The sequence below is a fragment of the Carcharodon carcharias genome, chromosome 19, assembly GCF_017639515.1.
Source record: "Carcharodon carcharias isolate sCarCar2 chromosome 19, sCarCar2.pri, whole genome shotgun sequence".
NCBI lineage: Eukaryota > Metazoa > Chordata > Chondrichthyes > Lamniformes > Lamnidae > Carcharodon > Carcharodon carcharias.
In genome coordinates, this window is record NC_054485.1 from 88,959,748 (window position 1) to 88,981,399 (window position 21,652).

At 46.6% G+C, this 21,652-nt stretch overlaps 1 protein-coding gene across 5 annotated transcripts in view; it reads right to left on the minus strand.

Annotated features, from left to right (window-relative positions):
• Positions 1 to 1,104: 1,104 nt before the first annotated feature.
• The window catches only part of LOC121291363 (flotillin-1-like), a 28,292-nt gene continuing 7,744 nt past the window's right edge, over positions 1,105 to 21,652 (minus strand). For 2 of the 5 annotated variants that reach the window (XM_041212433.1, XM_041212434.1), the window contains exons 2-13: positions 19,743 to 19,812; positions 12,909 to 12,984; positions 12,541 to 12,631; positions 9,740 to 9,883; positions 9,354 to 9,473; positions 8,509 to 8,604; positions 7,050 to 7,202; positions 6,170 to 6,351; positions 4,829 to 4,874; positions 3,484 to 3,621; positions 2,368 to 2,532; positions 1,105 to 2,015 (exon numbers count right to left, since the gene is read on the minus strand). In XM_041212433.1, coding sequence (XP_041068367.1) covers positions 1,986 to 2,015; positions 2,368 to 2,532; positions 3,484 to 3,621; positions 4,829 to 4,874; positions 6,170 to 6,351; positions 7,050 to 7,202; positions 8,509 to 8,604; positions 9,354 to 9,473; positions 9,740 to 9,883; positions 12,541 to 12,631; positions 12,909 to 12,984; positions 19,743 to 19,788 — 1,287 coding nt within the window. In that variant the 5' untranslated portion in view covers positions 19,789 to 19,812 and the 3' untranslated portion in view covers positions 1,105 to 1,985. The remainder of the gene's footprint in view (positions 2,016 to 2,367; positions 2,533 to 3,483; positions 3,622 to 4,828; positions 4,875 to 6,169; positions 6,352 to 7,049; positions 7,203 to 8,508; positions 8,605 to 9,353; positions 9,474 to 9,739; positions 9,884 to 12,540; positions 12,632 to 12,908; positions 12,985 to 19,742; positions 19,813 to 21,652) is intronic. The other 3 variants (XM_041212435.1, XM_041212436.1, XM_041212437.1) reach the window with 2 other exon arrangements.

Consider the following 21,652-nt stretch of genomic DNA (forward strand, 5'->3'; position numbering starts at 1 on the left):
AACGTAGGAACAGGAGGAAGCTATTCAGTCCCCGCTGTGGCAAATGGATTCAAATAGAGTCAATGGTTTTAAACCTTAAAAAAGAGATAGCTCAGGGTACTTTTTGAACGGTGAAGATCTAGAAACAGTGGAAGATCAAAGAGACTTGGGGGGGGGTTCATATACACAGATCATTAAAATATCATGGACAGGTGCAAAAAAAACTCAAAAAAGCTAATGGAAAGCTAGGCTTTATATCTTGAGGACTAGAATCCAAGGGGGTAAAAGTCACACCTGAGCTTCACAAAACCCTGGTTAGACCATATCTGGAAGACTGAGCAATTCTGTGCGCCGCATCTTAGGAAAGATAAATTGACCTTGGAGGTAATGCAGCATATATTTACCAGAATGATCCCTGGACTCCGACTGGTTAAATTATGAGGAGAGATTGCACACAACAGGGTGGTCTTCCCTAGAATTTATAAGATAAAGGTCGATTTGAAAGTTTTCAAGGTCTTGAGTGAAACTGGTAGATAGATGGAGATGAACTATTTCTGCCAGTTAATCGAGGACTAGAGGACATAGCCTAAGGATTATCCAGAGGCCTTTCAGGGGTGAAGTAAGGGAACAGTCGTACATAGAAACAGGCAGTAGATATTTTGGAACTCTTTCACAAATGGCATTTGGTGCTGGATCAATAACTATTTTTTTAAAAATTGAGATTGACAGATTCCTGTTAACCTGAGCCATTAAGGGATATGAAGAGGAAGATGGGGTATATGGAGTTAGATCACAGATCCACCACAATCTTACCGAATAACGGCCCAGGCTCAGGAGGGTGATAAATGGCCTCCTCCTGTTCCTATGTCCCCTTGCCCTACACTTTTCCCAACAGTGGAACAAGATCTTTTTCCTATTTCCCTCCCAATTCCTTTCAAGATCCTAAAAACCTCAATCAAATTATCCTTTAACCCTCTCTAGCCCAGTTTCTGTAAAATCTATCATCTAACCATGCGCCAGTGACTCCCGGGGCTGTGGGAGGGCAGAAATTCAGAACATAAGGAAGAGCTACTAGTTCACCTTACCCTCCACCCCAAGTGAATAAGTAACAGAAGCAGACACAAGACAGATGAGCTATTTTATTTCATCTTGTCAGAGCAGCTGGACAGTTTTTTTTTTGAATTGTCAGTAACCTCCAGAGTCTCTAAACGCTCCACCAAGAAGGATTAGGCAACAAGGTGACTCGGCATTATATATATATACACAACATATTTCAAAAGACAACAGGGGCCTCAACGTCCTTTAACAGTAATTTTTGAGCTATTTTAACAGTCATTAAATTGGGTTGAAATATATATACTTTTTCAAAAACTAGATTTATGCTGAAAACAGCCGAAGTGAATTTTTAGAGGACCATGGTAAAGTGCCCTGACAAAGGAAATAAAATCCCAAAGTGAGTGACATAACTAGCTAAAATTTGGGTTTGGTCAGAGGCAAGAATGTTTTCTGTAAGGGACTGCCTCTTTAAAAAAAAACCTCCATCTTCACCAGAATTAAAACCATGCTGGCAGTTTGCAGTGTCTGAAGCTAAGAACATGGCTCCCCCTTCCCTGACTTACTCTCATAATCCCGATAGAAAGACTCCAGTTACGAAGTATGGAAACGTTTGACTTCATTGCGGCTCAAAAAGACTGACCAGAAAAAAAACGATAAAATGCACAAGGTAGAACAGGTCGGACTTTTCAAAGCAGATACACGATTCAGAAAAATAAAGCTGGATTGCAATGACCTACAGGGATGACTGTCCAGATCTGTCACATCTCCTTCTATTAAGATTTATCGATAGGACAACACTGAGCAGAGTATAAGGTTAGATGAGAAAGACACAGACGAATATACATGCAGAAGCGGACCCACCCCCACAACCCTGCACTCAGGTTGCGCTTGCTTTGGACGACGACGCTCGGCGTCCCTTCCATTCACTCTCACTCGCTCGCTTCATCAGTTTAGGACATCCGCATGGGTCTTGTGGGTGCCTACATACAGAACAAGATGTGGGGAGAGACAAGAGGAGAGAGAATTTGGAGTTTAAATGTTGTCACTTTCTTCCACAAAACTCGTAATCACAAGCTGCTGTCAGACAGCTAAATCCATGAGACACAAATGACTGCCTCACCCAGTCCCACAGGGGGAAAGGACAGTGTCTGAACTCACTGCCTCACCCAATCCCAGAGGGGGGAAAAGGACAGTGGTCTGAACCCACTGCCTCACCCATTCCCAGAGGGGGGAAAGGACAGTGTCTGAACCCACTATCCCACCCAGTCCCAGTGGCGGTGGGAAAGGACAGTGTTTTTTCCTGGCTTTTTCCAGTCATGTTCCTGACCTCACCTGGACAATGCTGACTCCAGTGAGCTTCTCGACGGTCTCCGGGAGCCTGGTCATGATGTCCAATATCTCACCACTCAGTTTGGACGCTCCCACTTCTCCATTCCCGCTGCTGACCATGGTGATCTTCTTAACCTTGGTGAACGGCTGGCTAATCTCAGCTGCTACCTTCGAGAAAAAAAACAACAGCAAGTGAAATGAGTGCTTCAGAGAACGTGCATGCCTATTCCAATAACAGCTTCAATATACTTATTGCCCAGTTGCCCAGATCACACATGCCACACAAACATATTATTCAATCAGCATTCAGGATGGTAATGATGAAGGGAGGAGGAGGAGATGGGATTGTAGGTGGTGACAGAGCGAGAGAAAAATTATGCTGGGGTAAGAGAGAGAGAGAGAGAGAGAGCGAGACATCATGCTGTGGGGTGCAAATAGGCGATTGTCAACTCCCCAAAACTAGCCTGGGGAATTGAAGATTAATTTCCTGGACACGACAGCAAGTGTCATCCAGGAGAATATAACTGTTACAGCACATAAAGAGGCCATTCGGCCCATCGTGTCCACACTGGCTCTCTGGAAGAACAACTCAACTAGTCCCAAACTTTCCCTGCAAGCTGCAATTTTTTGTCCCCCCTCAAGGTGCTTATCCAATTCCCTTTTGAAAGAGCCACGATCGAATCTGCCTACACCGCACTCTCGGACAGTGCATTCCAGATCCTAACCAGTTGCTGAGTATAATCACCTTGAATCTATGTCCTATGGTTCTCAACCCGTCAGTTTCTCTCCATCTATTCTGTCTAGGCCCCTCTTGATTTTGAACACCTCCAGTAAATGCCCCTGCCACCCGCCCCCGCACTAACCCCCTCAACCTTCTCTTCTCCAAGGAGAACAGCTCCAGTTTTCGCAATCTCATGGGAAGTCCCTCACCCCGGAACCATTCTCAGAAATCTTTTCTGCACTCTCAATAGCTTTGCTAAGATCAGATTGGGTGGGAGGGTGCTGGGAGGTGGGACTGATAGAATATTTTAGACATGATCTTCTCCAGACAACAGCTTCAGGCTTGACGCAAGTCCGCAGCTACAAGTCCAGCAACATTTTGTGGTCTAGAGCACTCACTTCGGGCAGTTTATTCAGCACCATGTCGACCATGGCAGCATCCTTGTACTCGTTGAAAGCTTCGGCTTTCTTGGTCATTTGCTCAGCCTCAGCTATGGCCTTGGCGTGAATAGCGAAGGCCTCAGCCTCTCCCTTCACCTATGGAGGAAACAGATCACAGTATGCAGATTCAGAAACAATCAGAACTACCCACCATCAATGAACTTGTGACCGTTCCCCCCGCCCCCCCCCCCCAACCTTTCAATCATGGTTGGTCTGTATCTTAATTCCATTTTCCCACCTTTTAAGCAATACTCCCCAATAACCTTACCCAATAAAAATCTGCTAATTTTAAACTGGAAAATTTACCCCAGCATCCAATATTACTTTTTTTATTTATTCTTTCATGGGTAAGTGGCCTTTGCTGGAAAAGCCTAATTGCCCTTGAACTGAGTGGTTTGTTAGGCCATTTCAGAGAAGCAGTCAGTCAACCACATTGCTGTGGATCTGAAGTCACATGCAGGCCAGACCAAGTAAGGATGGCAGATTTCCTTCCCCAAAAGGCATGAGTGAACCAGATAAATTTTTACATTACTGAGGCTAGCTTTCAGTTCCAGATTTTATTAACTAAATTTAAATTCCACCAGCTTCCATGGTGGGGCTTGAACCCATGTCCCCAGAGCATAAGCCTGGGGCCTCTGAATTACGAATCCAGTGACATTTTTTTTCCCATTTCACAAGGTGTGCACGTTGCTGGCTACACCAGCATTTAATGTCCATCTCTAATTGCCCTTGAGACAAATAAAAACAAAAAGCACTGTAAAAACTCAGCAGGTCTGGCAGGATCTGTGGAGAGAGAAGCAGAGTTAATGCTTCAAGTCTGATATGACTCTTCTTCAGAGCCATATTGGACTCAAAATATTAACACTGTTTCTCTTTCCATAGATTCCAGCAGACTGGCTGAGTTTTTCCAGGATTTTGTTTCCATTTCAGATCTGCAGCATCCACAGTATTTTGCTTTTACTTTAGCCCTTGAGACATTACTGCTACGGCACTCTCTCCTCCCATTTTGAAGGAGGGGAGAAAATTCCAGATTTTCACTGCCCCCCTGTGCAAAGACAAATCTCATTCTAAATACCACAATTGGAGTTGTATTATCAAACAACATTGAAGGAGGCCATTTGGCCCATTCTGCCTGTGCTGGCTCTTTGAAAAAGCTATCTAATTAATCCCACTGCCCTCTGCTCTTCCCCCCCAAGATATTTCTTCACTGAGGGAACACAAGCCCAGTCCATCCAATCTGAAAGCAGTCTCCACATGGTGCCTGAGCAAGGCTCAGTACAATATGGAGAAGGACATTACTCACTCGTATGGATTCGGCCTCTGCTTCGGCCTCCATGATGAGCTTCAACCTAGAAAGAAAGGAGACAAAACAGAAAGAAGGTGAAAAGAGAATTCCCTTGAGGGAAGAGAGAGAAATGGCAGATAAAACAGGACCAAGAGATCTCATGCCACACTGAGGGCAGGACCTGATGCGAAGGCACCATTTCGTCCTATTGATGTCTTGGCTCAAGTCCCCACTCTGGAGATGTGACACAAATATCGAAGCTGACACTCCAGTGTAGCGCTGAGATAAGGCTGCACCATCAGAAGTACTTTAACCCAGATGGGACTTTAAACCAAGGTCAAGTCTGTCCTCTCAGGTGAATGCAAATAAGATCCCATGTCACTATTTGAAGAGCAGCAGGTAAGTTTCATGCCCCACCCCACCACTGGTGCCCTGGACCATTAGGAGGTGGCTCCCTGACTCATTCTACTGTCTTTCCTGCATGTCTCTGCACTTTGCACCATCCATGGACACAAGGAAGAGGGGGAGGGAAAAAGAGAGAGATTTCACCTCCTGTATCTCCTCCGCCCCCACACTGGAAAGCGTGCGAATATCTCTTGGTTTCCCGTGCCCCCAGTGACACAATCATTCGCCATCAGAAGTCCTACAGCTATCCACACTGTTACTTTTATCTTGTACCTGGTCACCCAGAGCTTCTCACTGCCATCTTTAGCCATCAGTGCAATTCATCCCAACAGCAGTCATTCAAGCATTGAGGCACTAATCACTCAAAATCAGTTCTGCTGGGTGGGACATGTCATTCATATGCATGACACCAGACTCCTGAAGCAATTGTTCTACTTGGAGCTCAGTCACAGAAGGAGGCTCCCAGAGGACAGCAGAAATATTTTAGCAACACCCTCGAAGCATCCCTGAAGAGATCAAACATCCCCACTGACTCACAGGAGACCCTGGCTTGTGACCGACCAAAGTGGAGAAGGCTCATTTGGGAAGGCGCCATACACATCGAAAGCCTTTATCAGGAACGTGCAGAGGTGAAGTCAAGGCATCAGAGGGAGTGCACAAACCTCCAGACAACCCATCTCCCCAACCCTTCCAGCACCACCTGCCCCATGTGTGGCAGAGGCTACAGTTCATGCATTGGATTTAGCAGCCATTTTAGAACTCATTAAAATGGAGTGGAAGCAAGTCATCCTCGATCACCAGAGACTGCTTCTGAAAAAGTAGGAACTCACCCCATCCCCATTACTGAGATTACTCAAGTCTCCCTGTGTCAATCAGCCAAGGACCTTTCACCCTTGTCTGATTCCCCCTCCCGCTCTCCTCAGTTCCTACCGATCTCAAATTGGTCACTTGTACCTCTCGGCTTCAGCCAGTTTCTCCAGACGGTAACGCTCTGCCTCGGCTGGCTTCTTGACCTTGGCCTCCAGCTCCTTCTCCCTCCGGAGGATTTCCTGCTCCTGGACCTGGATCTGCTGGGTCCGTTCCACCACCTGGACCTGCATTTTCTCCTCCTCAATCTGCTGCTTGGTCTTGGCGACCTGCGGTGCATGATGAGGGGAACAGGGTTAACTCTGGCCTCCTCTGCCAATGCTGCTGACCTACCTCCCCCACCAACCCCACCCCTTCCCCCATCTCCATCCATTGTCTCAGCTTGTCTGCTGCTGACACCCTCATCCTTGCCCTTCTTACCTCTAGGCTCTATTATTCTAACACCTGTCCCCTGACTCACCCCCTCACCCTCCCACCACTGGCCTCACTGACCTGCAGTTGGCAATCCAAGTCTGCCTGACACCTGCTCCCTGACCTGCAGTTGACAGACCAAGCCTGCCAAGATACCTGACCCCTGACCTCACTAACCTGCAGTTGGTAGACCAAGCCTGATTGACCTGTCACCCTAACTTCACTGATCTGTAGTTGGTAGGCTAGGTTTGCCTGACCCTGAGCTCACTGACTTGGTGTTGGTAGGCCAGCCCTACCTGACCCCTGACATCACTCACCTGCAGCTGGTAGACCAAGCCTACTTTACCTCTACCGCCTGACACACAATTGGTAGTCCAAACCTGTGTGATACCTGCCCCCTGACCTGCAAATGGTAAGCTAGGCCTGCCTGCGCCACCCCCGCTGCTGAACACACTGATGTGCAGTTGGTAGGCCAGGCCTGCTTGACCCTCTAACCTCAATGACTGCAGCTGGTAGGCCAAGCCTGTTTGACCCCCACCACCCCGACCTCACTGACCTGCAGTTGATAGGCCAGGTCAGAAGTAGCCTTCTTCGTGTTCACCTCCGTGTCGTAGACGGCTTTCTTCAGCTCATAATCACGCTGCGCTTTGGCCACCTCGATCTCATTCACGTATTGCGCCGAGACCTTCTGCTGCTGGGCCTTGGCTTCCTGTCCGGTGGAGGGTTCAAAGGTGAGAGGTCAGTTTCATTACTAAAACTAAAGAGTTTCAGTGTGTACCAACACGCAGCGGTTCAAGGTGGCAGTTCACTGCCACCTTCTCAAGCGGTATTAGGGATGGGCAATAAGTGCTGGCCTAGCTAGCAACCCCCACATCCCATTAAAAAAATTTAAAAAGCAGCGAAGACACACAGGGCTCGATACAGGCCACGAGCATTATACCCCATGGTCAGCCTTGCAGTGTACTTGCCTGACAGTGCAGCTTCCGTTCGATTGCAAACAATTCTCTTGCTGCCACCACCCCCATTGTGGGATCTTGCTCCGGAGAAATTGCCCACCACAATTCCCTGCACTACAACAGTAACCAGATGTCCTTCACTGGCTGCAAAGTGTTTGGGAAATTCCAGCTGGTGAAAGACATTATCTGAAATATAAATGATTTGACTCAGAGTTTTAGGGAGTGTCACTGAAGAACATGGAGCTCCTCCTCTATCCAGCTCAGTGAAATTGTTCTCTGACCACAGGAAAGAACACAACTTGGGGCTGGACGTGTAAAATATCAAATGGGGTCATAAACAACTTCCTTCTGAGATTGGAATTTATGTGCACTGTTAGATAACACTGAAGGGAGCTTCACTCTGTATCTAACCCTGTGCTGGACCTGCTCTGAGGGTGGTGTAGAGGGAGCTTGACTCTGTACCTAACCCATGCTGTACCTGCTCTGGGAGTGTTTGATGGGACAGTGTAGAGGGAGCTTTACTCTGTATCTAACCCCGTGCTGTACCTGCCGTGGGAGTGTTTGATGGGGCAGTGTAGTGTAGTGGGAGCTTTACTCTGTACCTAAAGCCCGTGCTGTACCTGTCCTGGGGCGCTCAATGGGATAATGTAGAGGGAGCTTAATCTTACCTAACCCCGTGCTGTACCTGTCCCATCAAACACTCCCAGGGCAGTATAGAGGGAGCTTTACTCTGTACCTAACTCCCTGCTGTACCTGACCTGGGAATGTTTGATCAGGGCAGCATGGAGGGAGCTTTACTCTGTATCTAACCCGTGCTGTACCTGCCCTGGGAGTGGTTGATCAGGGCAGTGTAGAGGGAGCTTTACTCTGTATCAAAATGTTCAACTTCCAAGCCTCAAATGGGCACAAAATTTACCAAAAAATCTTTGAACAGAAATCCCACTGATTATGGGCATCGCTCAATCAATCCTGATCCACATCTACCACTACTGGAAGGCAAATCAAAAGCTGAGCTCATCCCTCAGGCCCCCACCACCACCTCTACTGCAAATCAGGTACCTTAATGCCAGAGTCTCGCTTGGCCTCGGCCTCTCCGATCCGGGCATCACGCTGCACCTGTGCTGTACGGGATTTCCCCAGCGAGTGCAGGTAACCCTGTGGAGATAGGAAACGCAATTGGAACAGCAAGTCCGATACTGTGACAACAAAGAGTCCAAGGACTTCAGAGAGCACTTGAGATGTAAAACGCATCACTTCACAGACATGGGGGTGAGGGGGCAATCCCTCTGCACACTGCTCGAATAAGTTACCACTGTGTTGTCACTGCACTTAACACTCTGCAGTGCAACCAATAAATTAAGGACAAGGAGTTCATCACAGTGTCAATATACTGGAGAGAGTATTAAAGGTGAGAGGTGTATCGCAGCAAATATACACTGGAGAGAATATTAAAGGTGAGGGGTATATCGCAGTGTCAAAATACTGGAGAGAGTATTAAAGGTGAGGGGCATATCACAGTACCAATATACTAGAGAGAGTATTAAAGATGAGGGGCATATCACAGTACCATATACTGGAGAGAGTATTAAAGGTGAGGGGAATATCACAGTACCAATATACTAGAGAGAGTATTAAAGATGAGGGGCATATCACAGTACCATATACTGGAGAGAGTATTAAAGATGAGGGGAATATCACAGTGCCAATATACTGGAGAGAGTAGTAAAGGTGAGGGGTATATCTCAGTGCCAATATACTGGAGAGAGTATTAAAGGTGAGGGGCATATCACTGTGAATATACACTGGAGAGACAGCATTATGAGTGAGGGGTAGATCACAGCGAAGATGCACTGGATTGTATTAAAGGGCACTAACTAGCAGAGGATCTTACCCTCCAGCCCTACCTGGTCATCGTGGATGTCCTTCAGGGTATAACTGACCACCCCAATGCCCATGTTGACTAGGTCGGAGGAAGCCACTTTAAACACCTGCTCAGAAAACTTCTTCCGGTCTTTATAGATCTCCTGGGAAGAGAACGGAAGCAAGAATGGCAAGTGAGAAAAATAAGATGGCAAATAGTCTCATTGACTATTGAAAGACCGCACTCCCTCACCCAGTGTGCCACAAGTGAGGCTGGCTTGATGCCTGGCCCCAGGCCGGGTTGTCGAATTCATGCTTGATGTTTTTATTCACCCAAGAACTTTTTAACAAGTGGAGAATCCCAGGCAAAAGGAGGAGGGTCCCCGAGGTCAAGGTTGTGAACAGGAGAGAATTCGGGGATCAATCCTACCTCCACAGTCATGTGAGCCATGATGGCTCTCTGGTGACCCTCCAGTGTCTCCAGTGCAATCTGCCCGATTTCCATCTCTGATTTTCCCAGGAACATCTGGCAGGCAGCAGCCAGCATCTCTTTATTCTGCCCCTGAATCTTCACCTGTAAGAAGAGGAGATCACTCAGGGGAAGGGGAAGCTCAAACCAAACAGGAATCAGCTCCATAGAACAAAAAATTAAACAGAAAGATCCAGCAGAAATGTTCCCCAGAGTGAAGCATTTAGCTGTAAACAAGAGATAGGCAGAAGGGTTAATCCTGATAGAACAAGGCAATTCTACACAATCTTAGTGGATCAAACCTCTTCACATTGACTCTCACCATACTAGAGTTCAGGTGCTCTTATCCTTAAAGAATGAATGAAACCCTTTTCCACTCACTTCTAGGGAACAGGTTCCAAAGGGTCAAATCCCTGCCGCCTATGCATTCCATTTGTACAAATTTCAGCAGATTGTACTAAATCCCAATAGCTCCCACTTTACACAATCCAATGGATGAAATTCTTTTCCAAATAACTTCCACTATACAGATCCCCAAAGGTTCAAAACACTTAATCATTCCCACTATCGAGACTCCAACAGATGATACTAACTCCCAATTGCTTTTCCTGTACAGCTTCAAGTGGATCAAATTTATTCTCATTCATTCCCACTGTACAGATCTCAATAGCTTCTCAATCACTCCTAATGGACAGACTCCAACAGATTATACTCTCCCAAATGCTCCTCCTGTACAGCTTCCAATGGATCACATCCTTTTCCATGCACTCGTACTATGCAGAATTCCTGAGCCAAGCTGAATACTTTGCCAATTTTCTGACTTCCAATGCCTCTAAAATCCTCCCAGCCGTATTGTCCAAACACCCCATCAACTGGTATTAATTATGGATTCCATCCTGTGATATCATTAAAACACCACAGATTCTGGTCTTGTTTGGATATGTATTACTGATTCTGTATTACTGATATGTATACACTGATCCAAACATTTATCGCAAACTAAATTAGGTATTCGTCAGGGCTGCCTGCATCACAAACTCAATGACTGTTCAGTGAAGCTCAAAAGGAGTCCTGGCTGCATGGGGAAGAGCAAGTCGGAATACTGAAAAGCGGGAGTAACAAAGCGGGTTTTGATCCTCTAGAATTCTGTACTAAACAAGAAATGACGACCGGAAAGGTGTTTTTTCCACTGGAATTCCCTGAAAGGCTTTGATCCATCTTGACTTTGAGAACATCTGACATTTTCTACTGCTACCTCAGACGGCCTGATTCAGAACAGGATGTGGGGGCTTGATGTGGGGGTTTGATACCCACACTGATTCATACAGGTGCAGTTTAAAATGAGGACAGTTAACAGGCAGTGCAGGAAACACAGTAATGCAGCCCAGGGCTGATTTTTATTTTAATTGCTGCTGAGTAGTTCCTAATGCACTGTTGAGGCTTCATATATGGATCTTAATTCAGTCTTCAAAGCAGTCAGGAGAATGCATTAACAGAGGATGAAGGCAGAGAGAGAATCCTCAGGAGGCAGGGTCTTTGGCAAATCAAATCTGTTCATCGCCAACACAGGCTCTGGTTGCAGTGTGCAGCTGGCAGTGAACTCCTCCGAGTCAGAAGGTTCTGGATTCAAATCCCACGTTAAAGGCTTGAGTACAAAAATCAAGTCAGACAGTTCACAGAAGGTTTACCAGACTAATACCTGGAATGGGTGGGTTGTCTTATGAGGAAAGGTTGGACAAACTAGGCTTGTATCCACTGGAATTTAGAAGAGTAAAACGCAACTTGATTGAAACATATAAGATCCTGAGGGGTCTTGACAGGGTGGATGTGGAGAGGATTTTTCCTGTTATGGGAGAATCTAGAACTAGAGGTCACTGTTTAAAAATAAGGGGTCACCCATTTAAGACAGATGAGAATTTTTTTCTTGCAGAGGGTAGCGAGTCTTTGGGACTCCTTTCCTCAAAAGGCAGGGGAAGCAGAGTCTTTCAATATTTTTAAGGCAGAGCTAGACAGATTCTTGATAAACAAGCAGGTGAAAGGTTATTGGAGGTAGGTGGATGTGAAGTTGAGGTTACAATCAAATCAGCCATGATCTTATTGAATGGTGGAGCAGGCTCGAGGGGCCAAGTGGCCAACTCCTGCTCCTAATTCATACGTTCGTAAGGCTGACACGCGCAATGTCCAGGCTGAGGGATTGCTGCACTGTCAGACAGGACATTAAATCGAGGCTCTGTCTGCCTCCTTGGGTAGATAAATAATATCCCATGGCCACTATTAGGCATTAGAGCTGAACTTTCACTACTGTGCCCTGGCCAAAATATATATCCTTCCACCAACACTGCTAAAAAAAAAACTGGTCATTTGTTGACACATTTGGGAAGAGTTATCTGCTGAGCCTCTCACCAATGGGGCAAACTGAACCAGATTGTTAACATGCACAGTCTGGGCTGGCAGCAGAGATTTGTTACTGGTGTGAAGTAACAGAAAGTAATCGGTGTTTGCTCATGTGGATTACGAGTGAGAATTAGCACCTTCAGAAGAACAGAGCCAAAACAATTTGATTTAATATCTTTAATATACACACACGATTTGTAAAAACAACAGCCCTCCTGTTGAAGACATTCCTAGTTGACCAGTCATTGAGGCTGATCCATTTTAATGAGGTCGAGATGGGGTGGGGTGTGAGTGGGGAGCAGAATGAGGCAGCTCCAATAATCTGCCTTTTAATGCTAGGCTGAAAAGCAATCCAACCAGAACTATACCTGTGCAATTCCTGTGACGGAGATAGGGACACCATGACGCGTGTACACTTTCTCGCTTTTCACATTCAGTGTCAGAGTGCTCAGGGAAATCCTAGAGAGAGAGAGAGAGAGAGACAAAGTGTGTGAGAGAGAGAGAAAGATGGAGAAAGAGACAGACAGAGAACAGGTTAGAAGCCACAACAGTTCCAGAGAGAGATCAGACTGCTGACAAAATTATGTTATGGGAGAATGGAAATGTGGCTGGTTCCCTTCCCACTTAGTCAGTCAGCTAAATGTCTGACCCGCTGCTCTCATCCAGTCCCAGAAGGGGAAGGGACAGTGTCTGACCCACTGCCCCCACTCAGTTATCATCCTCCCTGGGATGTTACCTCTCAATCTGTTGCACACACGGCAAAACGAACACTCGGCCTCCAGCAATCATCACCGGCGGGGATCGGCAGAATCCTGAAATAGACCAGAGAAATCAGCCCATGTTAAGAGGATGACAGTGAATGTCTTGGCTAAATTTGCGTAATTGCATGAGCACCTCCAGTTACCAACCACGGATCCCGTTGGAAAGCTCTTGCTGCGACAGACTACCAAGTCCGTAAAGGAGGAGGAAAAGGCTGGACACGATAGGAACTCTGAATTGCAGCATAGAATGGTTCAGCACAAGAGGCGGCCATTCAGCCCCTCATGCCTGAGACAGCTCTTGGAAAGAGCATTCTAATTAATTGCACTCCCCTGCTCTTTTCCCCATAACCTTGAAAGTTTCTCCCTTATCCATTTCCCTTTTGGAATGTCCCAATTGGATCAGCCTTTCAGGCAGTGGACTCCAGATCTTAGCAACTTGCTGCATAAAAACTTTTTCGCCTTATCTCTCCTCCGACTCTTTTGATGATTGCCTTAAATCTGGCAAGTGACCTGACTGCCATCAGTAACAGTTTCTTTTTATTTAATCTGTCAAAAACCGTTCCTAAACTGAAACACATCCTTGAGAGCAAAGAAGATTGAGGGAAGATTCAATGAGAAGACCACCAGCTTTGAAATTCTCTCCAAATAATTGAAGTCCTTTGTTCCTGGTGCCATTCCAACCTCCCCTCAGTATTTGAAAGGTACGAGCAACAAGGCAAAAGGCTGCGGAGCCAAGCGATCTAATAGTTCGTATTGAGGGGTTGAATAGGAACATATATCTGTAGATATATATTTAGCAAAAATATTCTCCAGAAAATGGAAACACTAGCAGGACTGTAGGGAAAAGAGGTGAATGGGACTAAATGGCTGACAGAGAGCTAGCATAGGCACAATGGGCGAAATGGCCTCCCTTCCAGGTTGTATGAATCCATGTATTAGAAGCTCCCAAATGGCAAAAGGGGCAAGGTGGGTCACTAAAATGGCTATCTTCAAACTTTCCTTCATGACAAATACATGAACCTCTGCAAACAAATGCTCCTGATAAGCCCCGCCCCAAACTGCAAAAGCTCATGTTACCAAAGCAAAGGACTTGCACTGCTGCAAAAGTTTACAAAAAATTATCATATCACAACAGAAAAGACACACTGGCATGTCAGAAACTGAAAAAAACTTGATGAGCTTGAGGATCCAGCTTGGTAACTTATGCAACTTTTAAAAAAATCATTCACGGGATGTGGGCTTCGCTGGCTAGGCCAGCATTTATTGCCCATCCCTAATTGCCCTTGAGAAGGTGGTGGTGAGCTGCCTTCTTGAACCGCTGCAGTCCATGTGGTGTAGTATACCCAGTGCTGTTAGGAAGGGAGTTCCAGGATTTTGACCCAGCGACAGTGAAGGAACGGTGAAATGTTTAATGGTGAGTGGGGCGAAGCAGCAGAGGTGGGGGATAAGCTTCCAAGACGATGGCAGCTGATACTGTATCCAGCAATGGGACATTTGAGTCCGAGTCCACTTCAATATTTACCATAGCCTGCTGAGCTCAAATGCAACTTCTGAGGTCTCACAGCATGTAGGACATGACTTGTTCGCGATGATTGTGGAAGTTAAAAAAACTGGGAAGTACAGTGAACTGCGAGGAAGATTGTGATAGGCTCCAAGGGGACACATACAATGGAATTGGCAGACACTTTGCTGATGAAATTTAATATAGAGAAGTGCGAACTGATAAATTTTGTTAGGAAGAACGAGGAGAGGCAACATAAATGAAAGGGTACAATTTTAAAAAGGGTGCAGGAGCAGAAGTACCTGGGGGTATTTATTTTTTTTTATTCGTTCACGAGATGTGGGCTTAGCTGGCTGGGCCAGCATTTATTGAACATCCCTAGTTGCTCTTGAGAAGGTGGTGGTGAGCTACCTTCTCAAACCGCTGCAGTCCATGTGCTGTAGGGACACCCACAGTGCTGTTAGAAAGGGAATTCCAAGATTTTGACCCAGTGACAATGAAGGAACAGCAATATATTTCCAAGTCAGGATGGTGAGTGATTTGGAGAGGGGCTTCCAGGTGGTGGTGTTCCCATCTACCTGCTGCCCTTGTCCTTCTAGGTGGCAGTGGTCGTGGGTTTGGAAGGTACTGCTGAAGGAGCCTTGTGTAAATGTGCACAAATCACTGAAGGTGGCAGGGCATGTCAACAAATGGTTAATAAGGCATACAGGATGCTAAGCTTTATAAACAGAGGCTAGAGTACAAAAGCAAGGAGGTTATGGGAAACCTTTCTAAAATACTAGTTCAGCCTCAACTGGAGTACTGCGTCCAATTCTGGGCATCACACTTTGGAAAGGATGTAGAGGCAATGGAGGAATGTCAGACAGGAGTTATGAGAATCGCTTTGTGATTGAGACACTTCAGTCATTTGGGCAGGATTCAGAAGCTGGGGCTGTTCTCCTTAGTGAAGAGAAGATTTGCGAATGGTGTTCAAAATCATGAGGGGTCAGGACAGAGTAGATAGGGAGAAAGGCAAAATACTGCAGATGCTGGAAATCTGAAACAAAAACAAAAAATGCTGGAAAATCTCAGCAGGTCTGACAGCATCTGCGGAGAGAAAGACAAAGTTAACGTTTCAAGGCCGTATGACTCTTCTTCAGAGCTGAAGAATCATATGGACTCGAAACATTAACTGTCTTTCTTTCCACAGGTGCTGTCAGACCTGCTGAGTTTTTCCAGCATTTTTTTGTAGATAGGGAGAAACTGTTCCCATTGGTGGAAGGATTGAGAACAAGAGGGCACAGATTTGTGATTGGCAAAGGGATCAAAGGCGCCATGAAGGATAACATTTTTATGCAGCGAGCGGTTAGGGTCTGGAATGCACTGCCAGAGAGTGGGGGGTGGAAGCAGATTCAATCGTGGCTTTCAAAAGGAAATTGGATCATTATCTGGAGGGGGAAAAGTTTGCAGGGCTACAGGGAAAAGGGCAGGGAAATGGGACCAGCCAAGTTGCTCTTGCAGAGAGGTGGGGTGGCACAGACATGACAGGTCGAACGGCCTCCTTCTGTACTGTAACTCTTAAGATTCTCCAATTCCTTAAAACAATGCAGGGGGCTATTTAGAAGTGGTTATGTTGGGGGGGGGGGGGGGGGGGGGGGGGGGGGGTGCCAGTCAGGCTACAGAAAGATTACGGAAAAACCTGCAAACACTTACCCTCATATCTTACAGGAATGGCAGGTCACTGCAGATATATATGGGTTCCCTCCACAGTTAAACCTGACCAACAAATTATTTTACGTGGCTGCTTTTCAATGGCCCTCCCCCCGCAGTTCAATAGGTTGGGCGAGCGAGTGCAGGACCACCTCCCAACCTGACTTTTACAGGACTCGGTTGGGGACTGGGCACATTCTGACTTCAGCAATTCCCAAGATTTTCTACACTGAGCTCCAATAGACAGTGTTGAACTGGTTACCAAATATTCCGCATGTTCTGGGCAAATCCTTGTTCACGCACTCAGAGCTTTCCCCTGATCAACTGAGTCTTGGACGCATCACTTCTGAATTGCGGTTATATAGTTTTTAAAACTTCCAACTGGCATCAACTTGGGTCAGAGCTGGTGAAGTACAGGGTCACAGCGACTGAGGAATTGGTAGATTCAAGACCTCATTGCAACAAAGCCCTCCTGGCTTTGAAAGGTACTTGCTCCACACTAATTCTTTTTGATATTTCAGGGGTATGACAAGGAATGGACTAAGTGTCACTCCTGCCCCTTTTTAACTCTGAAACACACCTCAGCAAGCCACGCCTTATTCAACCTCTAAACTCCAGGGCTTGTCCCCCTATATCTCTCTCTACGCTGGCCCAGCACCATTAGCCTAGTGAATAGTGGGGTTCTACCTGAAAGCTGTAGGATTAGTCACACAGCTACGGCTGCCACAGAAGTGCTGCAATTTAACCTCAAAACCCTGAAATTAAGAGAGGAGTGAGCAGGTTGCTTCTCCCAATGGCTTTCCACTGAACCCCTGTTGTTTGTGGACATCAAGTCAGGCCAGGACTAGGAGTCAAATAACATGCACAAGTGAGCAGATTAACTAACTTGATGAGTTAACTGACTTGTCAACATTGTCAGATTTTCTACTCTCCTGGGCTACACTGTTGGAGGTTCTGTCTTCCGGATAAGATGTTAAACTGAAGGACCATCTGCCCTCTCCGATGGATGTGAAAGATGCCGAAAGATTCGAAATGGAGCACAGGAGTGATCCCTGGGGTCCTGAACCAAATACTTATCACCCAGCCAACATCACTAAAAAATCAGATTATCCGGTCATTGCCACATTACTGGTTGCAAATTGGCTGCCATGCTGTCTACGTTATAACCGTGAGTAAACTTCACAAAAGCACCAGAATGTAAAACATTTCTGAGGCATCCTGTGGCAGTGAAAAAAGTTATATAAATGCAAGCTCTTTCAATCACTCACCCTTACATTAAAAAGGCACTACAAACCACAATTCATTAAAAAAAATTAGAAAAGTCAGCACTTGTTAACAACCATCTTGTTGGTGGGAACATGGAAAACGAGGGTTTGTATGGCAGGAAGCTCCTGGGCGAAGTGCCTCAGATTTCTTAGCTTCAATAACTCTCATGTTGCTGTTCCAGCTGCCCACAGATGTCCTAACATGCTTCACAGGAAGGTTATCAAATAAAGATTTGCACCAAAGCACACAAGGAGAAACTATAACAGTTGAGAGGAATTAAGGAGCATCTTAAGGAGGCAGGGAGGTTTAAGAAGGGAATTCCAGAGCTTGGGGCCCAGACAGCTGAAAGCACAGCCACCAATGGTGGAACGATGAAAATCAGCCGTGCCACGAGGCCAGGATTAGAGGAGATCTCGGAGGGTTGGAGGACTGGAGGAGATTACAAAGATAGTGGGGTTGGGGGTGTGGGAGAGGTTTTAGAGATATTTAAAAATAAGGATGAGAATTTTACAACTGAGTTGTCTCCAGAATGGGAAGCCACCGTTGGCCAGAGAATACGTTGGGTGATGGGCGAACAAGATTTGGTGCGAGTTAAGAGAACAGCAGAGGCAGTTGATCAGGAAGCATGGGCATTAACACAAGATGCAGCAATTAAAGAATCAAACGGTGACTGTATCTCTGCCACTGTAAACAGAAGTGGGACTGGTTACTGGTACAGTGCTTCGTCCAAACACACAATAATTGCTGTGATAGAGGCCAAGTCATAAAAGGAGAGAGTACCCTCGCAAATCTGGGATAACCGAACAAAACTGCTTCCTTTTCTAAGACAATTGCACCGTGCATTCCCTCGACCTATTTTCCTTGTTCATGAACCCATGAGGGTGAGCCAGCAGCAACTGCCCCCCCCACTCCCAGATACGCCCACATCACCCACCCCACAGCCTTGTCTTCTCTTCCGAGTCAGAAGATGATGGATGGGTTCAAGTCCCACTCCACAGACTTGAGCACAAAATCTAGGTGCACTGAGGGCATGCTGCACTGTCGGAAATGCAGATTTACAGATGAGAACAGAGTTCAACCAAGGTGGAGCATGCAGCCAATGATTCTCCTTCCTGTATGGCAACCAGTAAATTCTCAACACTTAATCTTTGAGTGAGCATGGGATATAGCCAATGGCGGTGCGCTGACAATGGTGAGCCCTGGTTTATTGAGGGACAGTCAGAGGTCTCCACCTGCTGATTACAGTGGGAATCTCTACACTCAGGTAGAACTTAGAGTTCTACACTGCAACCAGAGTCTCTTTTTAAGTGGTGGACCCAACTCTCTCCTAAAACTCCCTCTTTCAATGTTTCCAGTGTAGATGCTGGCAGACTTTGTCCTTGCTGGTCTCTCAGCTTGCACCCTCCGTAATCTCGAGCTCATCCAAAACTCTATTGGCCATATCCTAACTCGCATCAAGTTCCGCTCATCCATCACGCCCTGTGTTTGCTGACCTACATTGGCTTCATGGCTTCCAACACCTTGAATTTAAAATTCTCATTCTTGCTTTTGAATCCCTTTGTGGCCTCATCCGCTCCCTGTGTCTGTGATCTCCTGCAGCCTCACAACCTTCTGAGATATCTGTGCTCCTTTAATTCTGGCCTCTGCTTCATCCTCGCTTTTAATCGCTCCATCATTGGTTGTCATGCCTTCAGCTGCCTGGGTCCCAAGCTCTGGAATTCCCTCCCTAAACCTCTCCCTCTCTCTGCCAATCCTCCTTTAAGATGTTTCTTAAAGCCTCCCTCTTTGACTGAGCTTTTGGGTATCTGTCCTAACATCTCCTAATATCCTAATAATGCCCTCTCAGCTCAGATGTGACAGATCTCACAGGCCATTACTTTGGACAAGGGGAGTTCACCCCAGTGTTCTGGCCAGTATATATCCCTCAACCAAAGACACTAAAAACAAATTATCTGGTTATTATTTTATTGCTGTTTGTGGAACTTTCACAACAGTGACTACACATCAATTAGCACTTCACTGGTTGCGAAGTATTTCGGAATGTTGAGAAAGCGACTACATCAACGTGCATTCCTTTTGTTCCTCTTTTCTATTCATTCTGCCTCCTTCAATGGCCGAGTCCCGATACTTGCAACCTTAGCTGCTCTTCACCTTTCAGGGTACAACAATGGGCCCCAGGATGAGGAGAGTTTGGGGTGAAGACTTCACCAAGAATTAGCCAGCGCTCCCACTCCTGATCGCAGACCAGTGATAGCCGCACAGGGGTGGATTGCTGGTGAGAAGAAAACCAGGCTCAACTGCAGTCAAAGGGCCTGAGCTGATTACACACTGAATGGAGGCAGTGTTACCGTACCTGAAACCACCATCGCCTCATTGGGACCACATGTTTGGAACGACATGTTGAAGTGCAGAGTCAGAGAATCCTGGAAGAAAGAGGGAAAACTTGTGAATTAGTTGTCATATCACATTAAACCAGACACACCAGGGCAATACAGCAACTTATGTTTATATAGCACCCTTAACAGAATAAAACATTCCGAGGGACTTCATATCAGCGTTCAAACAAAGTTTGGCACTGAGCCACATATGCAGATATCAACATCCCAGGGGTTACCATTGATCATAAACTGAACTGGACTAGCCATATTAAATAGAGTAGCTACAAGAGCAGGCCAAAGGCTAAGAATACTGCGGTGAGTAACTCACCTCCTGACTCCTCACAGTCTGTCCACTACCTACAAGGCACAAGTCAGGAGTGTGATGGAATACTCCCCGCTTGCCTGGATCAGTGTAGCTCCCACAACACTCAAGAAACATGACACCATCCAGGACAAAGCAGCCTGCTTGATTGGCACCACATCCATTCCCTCCCTCCACCACCGATACACAGTAGCAGCAGTTTGTCCCGTCTACAAGATGCACTGCACAAACTCATCAATCCTCCTTCAATAGTACCTTCCAAACTCATAACCGCTACCATCTAGAAGGACAAGTGCTGCAGACACATGGGAACACCACCATGTGGAAGCTCCCCTCCAAGCCACTCACCATCCTGACTTGGGAATATATCCTTGTTCCTTCACTGTCACTGGGTCAAAATCCTCAAACTTCCTAACAGCACTGTGGGTGTACCTACACCACATGGACTGCCGCGGTTCAAGAAGGCGGCTCACCACCACCTTCTCAAGGGCAGTTAGGATGGGCAATAAATGCTGGCCTAGCCACATCCCATGGATGAATAAAGAAAAATTAGGACAGATGCCCAAAAGCTCAGTCAACGAGGTAGGTTTTAAGAAGCGTCTTAAAGAAGGGGGGAGCCGGAGAGGTTTAGGGAGGGAATTCCAGTGCATGGGGCCCAGGCAGCTGAAGACACGGCCACCAACAGTGGAGTCAGAATTAGAGGAGCACAGTTATCTTGGAGGATTGTGGGGCCTTAGGAGATCACGTAGACATTGAGGGGGCGAGGCCACAGAGGGATTCAAAAGCAAGGATGAGAATTTTAAAATCAAGGCGGTGGAAGTCAGGAAGCCAGTGTAGGTCAGCAAACACAGGGCGTGATGGATGAGCGGAACTTGATGCGAGTTAAGGTGTGGGCAGTCGAGTTTTGGGTGAGTTTTGGATTATAGAGGGTGCAAGCTGAGAGACCAGCAAGACCAACAAAGTCTGCCAGGAGTTTTAGGAGAGAGTTGGGTCCACCACTTAAAAAGATACTTTGGTTGCAGTGTAGAACTCCAAGTGTTGCCTGAGTGTAAAGAGTCCCACTCTAATCGGCAGGTGCAGACTTCTGACTGTCCCTCAAGAAATCAGGGCTCACCATCTTCAGCACACCGTCCTCATTATATCACTACTGCCACTGCTCCCATGCAGATTTAAGTGGTTGAGAATTTACAGGTTGCCACACAGGCAGGGGAAATCATTAGCTGCCACAACTTGTCTCGAGAGTTGGTTGCCTGGGTGTTGCTGGGGTGATGGCGGGGGACAGGGAGAGCGGTGATCCTGTGGCCAATCACTATCTCCCCAGATGGGGGAGGGGATTAGGCCAAGGCACTTCCCCAGGGTTGACAAGTTCGCTGGCGGTAAGATCCATCGGGCCTGGCTAACCCATTCGGGCCCATTACGTGAGCATCAGGCCTGGCTCTGTTGGCAGCACTCTCCTCTCCAAGTCAGAAGGTTGTATGTTCAGGGCCCACTCCTGGATGTTGAGCGCAAAAATCCTACTGCAGTACTGAGGGAGTGCTGCATTGTCAGAGGGGCCGCTCAGTT